At 49.4% G+C, this 5,464-nt stretch overlaps 1 protein-coding gene across 1 annotated transcript in view; it reads left to right on the top strand.

Annotated features, from left to right (window-relative positions):
* Positions 1 to 382: 382 nt before the first annotated feature.
* The window catches only part of Rab21 (RAB21, member RAS oncogene family), a 24,539-nt gene continuing 19,457 nt past the window's right edge, over positions 383 to 5,464 (top strand). Inside the window, exon 1 of the mRNA XM_021175103.2 lies at positions 383 to 784. Within this exon, the coding sequence (XP_021030762.1) occupies positions 632 to 784 (153 nt within the window). The 5' untranslated portion in view covers positions 383 to 631. The remainder of the gene's footprint in view (positions 785 to 5,464) is intronic.

Here is a 5,464-nt window from a genome sequence, read left to right as displayed (position 1 = left end):
TGGGTGGTCAGGGAAGCCTTTCCGGTTTAAGCTGAGACCTGGACGATGACTCGAAGACCTGGCGGTGTGGACGAACTGTAAAGTTCAAGAGCCCGGATTTGTGCGCCCAGAGAAAGAGACTCAAGGGCACCTTGGCCGGACTTGGCGTGTGATGACCCCTGGTGTGATGGCTATCCGCTTTGGGACCATTCCTCGGGCCGGGCGACCATGTCCTGTATCCTATTCCATCAGAGTGGGGTCTGATCGCAAAGATCAGCTTCTTCCCACCGCAGGATTCCCGGGACGCTGAGCCGGTTCGTGCGGACGCGGAAACAGGCCCAGGCTCGCCCGCCGCCGACTCCGCCCACCGCGGTCACGTGACGCGGGGTGTGACGTAGGAGGAAGGAGACGCCATTAGAGGGAGGAGAGGCAGCTCTCCCCTAGCCTCGGGTCCCTGACGTGGTGGCCGGGGCCCTTCATTCTGGGACTTTCTCTCGGCCCTCGCAGGCCTCGCCCGCGGGAGGACGCGGCGAGCACCGGGCTCGGCGGGGCGTGAAAGAGCCGGGCCCGGGAGGAGCGGGCGCCCCGGCGGCGGCGGCGGTGCGGGGTTCGGCGCGGCGCTGGGCTCGGGCGGCGGGGTAGCGACGGCGGGATGGCTGCGGCCGGCGGCGGGGCGGCGGCGGCGGCGGGCCGAGCCTACTCCTTCAAGGTGGTGCTGCTCGGGGAAGGCTGCGTGGGGAAGACGTCGCTGGTGCTGCGCTACTGCGAGAACAAGTTCAACGACAAGCACATCACCACCCTGCAGGTGCAGACCCCGGGGAGCCGGGCTGGGGACCCGCGCCCGCTCCTCTGCCTCTGGCCTGTCAACCCCCCTTCCCTGCCTTCCCATTGCCTTTTGCAATCGCTTTGGGGACCCGCGCGCCCCAGCACACGGTAGATGTCAAGACCCACAGTGGGGAGGGAGAGGACCCGGAAAAGTCCCCAGTTGCCGGTGGAGGCTGCGCAGGTCGGGGAGTCCCCCGGTCTGCGGGCTGGTTTTCCCCTCTGATGGGCTTCGGCTGGGGACACCAGGTGTTTTCACTCTGTGGTCTCCGAGACCATCAGCCCTTCTTCTTTCTTCGCCAAGTAGGAACTCGGATGCGGATTAGAATTTGCGAACGAGGTGGTTTGTAACTTCCAGAGCGTACTGATGACTAAGTGTTTATGCAAGTTCCATTTTGTCCTGCTTTCAAAGTAAATGGAGTGGTAAAACACCCGTCGTTGGAGGGTTTTCTTGTTTTTGTTTTAAACGACTGCTTGCTGCTTGTCGGTTACCCCGTTTCTTTGCAGCCTTCTTGTGTCCGGACGTGTGGCTTCCTTATTCTTTGAGGTTTGATCTTATCCGCGTTGAAACATCGTGTTGCGCAGTGGCCAGCAATCGGTCTTCAAACTAAAAAAAAAAAAAAAAAAAAAATCTAGGCACTGCTGCTACATGTTTTCTTTACTGTCAGGCCATAAAACGCTGGCTTTCTTCTACAGTTTCATTGGAAGTGTGGAAGTGTTACAATGTAATTGAAAGTGAAACCAGGCCATTGAAGGATCTGCGATCACCCTGGTCTCCTTAAAAAAAAAAAATCAGTTTGCATGTGTTCGAAGGAATTTATCTATTAACATGTCTTGATCAGACTGTCCAGAGGCTAAAAACGCTAGTGGTCTTGAGTTTGGGCGTCTGGATCCATATCCTACCCCTACTTATTTCCATAGCCCCGTGATCTTTGGTAAATTGCTTAACCGTGTATCCCTGGGTTTCTACTGCTACTGTACTCGTAATGATTATATCTAGTGCACAGAGTTGTCAAGGTAAATAAGGAAACGCACTTAGCACCTGAAGTGGGGGATAAACACCTATTACCCCTCAGACTTGACAATAGATCTTAACACAGAAGGTACTGGAATGCATAAGCTAATGGGTGTGACATTTGATGTGGGTGCTATTATTTAACGACTGAGTGTAGAGTGTGCGAGGATGCTCCAGTTCTGATCCCGTTCTTATTTTTACGCCTGTTTTCAATCCCCTATAAAGCCTAACACCGAAAGAAATGTCAGGTGATAATGCCCAAGTAAATGGTACGGCGGAGCCGGCGCTCAGGCCTGGCTAGATTTGAGCCGGTATGGTTCACCGCCTCTGGAGATTAATAAACAACCCATTTCACACTTCTCTTTGTTCTACACTGGAAGAGAAAAGAAAAAGGTCTTGCAGTTGAAAGCTTAACTGGAAAATTAATTTAGCTCTTCAGCCTAAAAAAGGCCCTGTGGAGTCCAGCGGTGACGGCACCTGTCTGTCCTTAGCCCCAGGACTCGGGAGGCAGAGCAAGCAGATTTCTTGAGTTGGAGGCCAACTTGCTCTGCAGAATAAGTTCCAGACCAGCTAGTGCTACCCAGTGAGACCCTGTCTCAAAAGAACACACAAAACAATCGTGCTTACATTATATATTTTCTAAGATGCCCTCAGTGCTAAAAGTGATGAATGATTTTCAGGTCTGTGGCAAGAAGCCGGTCTGACCAACACTGGGAAGGTGGGCTATGGTGGATCTCAGTACCTGTAACATCACAGCTGAAATTTTTATGTGACTCATTGTAGACAGTGTAAGGATTCCATTACAGAAGCCAAGGTTTTGTGTTTTAACTAACACAAGGAAACTGTACTGTGATTCCTTCCTTGGAGGGTAGCAGTTCCCCACCTCATTCTCACCCCCCCGCCCCCCCCCCCCAAGAAGTTTGTATCATCTGTAAGGAGATTCTGCATCAGAAGTGGGAGAGAAAATCCTTCACAAACTACTTATTCTTTTAAAGTGTTTTGTGTTTCAAGCACTTAACAGTTCTGCGTTTAAAGTATTCTTTAGAGTACTTTGTTTTCAAAACACTTTTCCAAAGTGTTTGTGAAACTTTAAAAGAACGATGCAGGACAGGAACCATAGTTAGTTAGTGGCTCACTGTTCTCAGTCATGTGTTGATGCACATCCCCCACCTGACCCCTTTTAAACATCTTGGAGGTCACAGACTGGGACTATAGCTGAGTGGCAGAGAGCCTGCTTACCCTGCCAAAGGCGCTGGGTTCACTTGGAGGTGAAATGAGCTGATATCACTGAAAACAGGAGACTTAACTCTGCCTGGAGGAGTTCCATGGCCCCCTATGTCTAGTGTCAAACAAGTTTTTCTCTTTGTAGAGCCAGAATCTGTTTTAGTCTCAGTTCTGCCCTCTGGAACTTTGGTCTCATATGACATTCCTTGAGATGGCTCTCATGACCTCCTGAGTCTTTGTCTTAGGTAAACAGCTCTGCCTCTTTAATTGGCTCTCTAGTGGCATTCACCATCGTCTGTACTCCTCCGGTGTCAGGGCACTCAACAGCCATCCTTCCATCTTTTCCTTTCTTTGTTTCCGTTGTTGCCTGAGACTCCTGATCCTCCTGCCTCAGTCTCCAGAGTGGCTGGGATTACAGGTGCCTGCCCTCCTGCTGCTGCTGCTGTCCTCCTTTGTTAGAGTGGATGCTTTGAGCTGTAGAAATGAGGGTGACTCCAGGTGGGCTTGGACTGAGCAGAGAGGTGCAGGTAGTCACTTCCCCTTCTTTTGACATTGAAGTTGTAAAGATGCTGTGAGTTTCTGGGGGAAGTTGTGGCATTCGATACTACAGGGTTTGTTTTCAACGAAGCATTAATTTATCTTAGATCTTCAAGAAACGCATATCTCCTTAAGTTCTCAATTCTTTGACTTTATAATAAAGCATTTTTTTCTCAACATGCTTGACCTGTTAAAGTTGGCTTTGATCTGTACCAGTGTTTAAAGCTTGTCAATTTTATTTTATTTTACTATTTTTTTTTAAGGATGAAAAGGTTTTAGTTCATATTTTGGTGGTACAGTCATGGCAGGGGACATGGTGACAGGAACTTGAAGAAGTAGCTGGTCACCTCGAATCTGCAGCCAGGAAGCTAACAAAATGAATTGTTACTATCCCTTTACGTCTTGATTTGGCACCCCCCTGCCCCCCAAACATTGGGCCCAATTAGGCCAGTGTTCTGTGCTGGGTTCTGCAAAGAAGAAAGATATGGAACCTCCTGTCTAGCTGCTTTTTAAATGTCTGTACTTGATTGGTTTAGAAGTCCTTCAGTGTTCTCTTCAGTTCACAAAGACTTTGAAAAGCTATGGGGGGAAGGGGCGGCGGGGAGCAAGCTCCAGTATGCTCTGGTGATGCATGGCCAGAGATTAGGTTTTCTTTGGCAGTGCAGTGTTTTAGAATGGAATTATATCAACATACATGATCCCTTCCTCCTCTTGAGTGGAAAACAGTTGCTAATGTAGTTTTTCCTTTTTGGGCTGCTACACAGAGTAGACACAAATCCTTTAGTGAAACTTGGCCAGTTATTCCAACTTGATGCTCTCCTACCTCGGTGCACAGGCCTTGCCCATAAGGACTGTCACGGGATGCTTTGTCAGATGTAGATAACAGAATACACTTGTGTGTGAGCAGCGCCCAGTTGTATCAGGAAGTCGTGTGATAACAGTGGAAAGAAGCAATAGGACTCTGAAGCTAGACTGAGTTATGCAATGGTGGTGGTTGTAAAGTGGCCCGCCAATAATATGGGAGTGCTCTCTTCATAGCTCCTAACACAGATTACACTGCAGGCAGCCATGAAGCTCTCCATGCACGGTGTCTTAAATGCTGGTTCTGGGGATTGAACCAGGGCTGTACTAAGTAAGTTATAGCCTCATCTCTGAGACATGTTTGTTTAATAGATGTCGAATGCTGCATGCTGTTTAATGAGTATCACAGTACTTGATATATGTTTCTTTAATGGTAACTCAGTCAGAAAAGTGAATGGATACCTAGACAGTGAGTTGACTTGGCTTGTGTTGAGACGTTGTCTTCGAGTGGTCACTACATTTATAGGGTCTGGGAAGGGGGCGTCAGTGGAGGATGAGACCCTGCGCTTGGATCCTAACTAACACTTTCATGGCACATGCCTGTCATCCCAGAGCTGGGGAGACAGACACTAGAGGACTTGGGGTTGCTGGACAGTCAGGCCAGCTGGATTCGTAGTCTCCAGGCTCAGTGAGAGACCAAGGTAAGGGGGAGGGGAGCAAAGGAGAGCTCTGGTGTTCAGTCCCAGCACCCATCAGGTGTCTCACACCTGCCTGTAACCCAGCTCCAAGGAATCTATACTCTTTTCTGGCCTCATGGGCACCGTTACCATCATAGCTGATTACACATCTGGGTCTCAGCATTCCAGAGGCTGAGGCAGGAAGATTGTGAGTTCTAAGCCAGCCTGGGCATTAAATGAGAATCAATATCTGTCTCCCTGTGTGTGTGTTTCTCTGTATCTGTCTTTCTGTCTTTCTGTCTGTCTGCCTCGCCCCCCCCCCCCCCCTGTGTTTATGTGTCTATCTCCGTGTCTCTATATGTCTCTCTCTGTCTACTCAAGTTCTTGCTTTCATCCCTACATAAACCAG

Source organism: Mus caroli, chromosome 10 (genome assembly GCF_900094665.2).
Source record: "Mus caroli chromosome 10, CAROLI_EIJ_v1.1, whole genome shotgun sequence".
In the NCBI taxonomy this organism is placed as follows: domain Eukaryota; kingdom Metazoa; phylum Chordata; class Mammalia; order Rodentia; family Muridae; genus Mus; species Mus caroli.
This window is presented reverse-complemented; position numbering and strand designations above follow the sequence as displayed.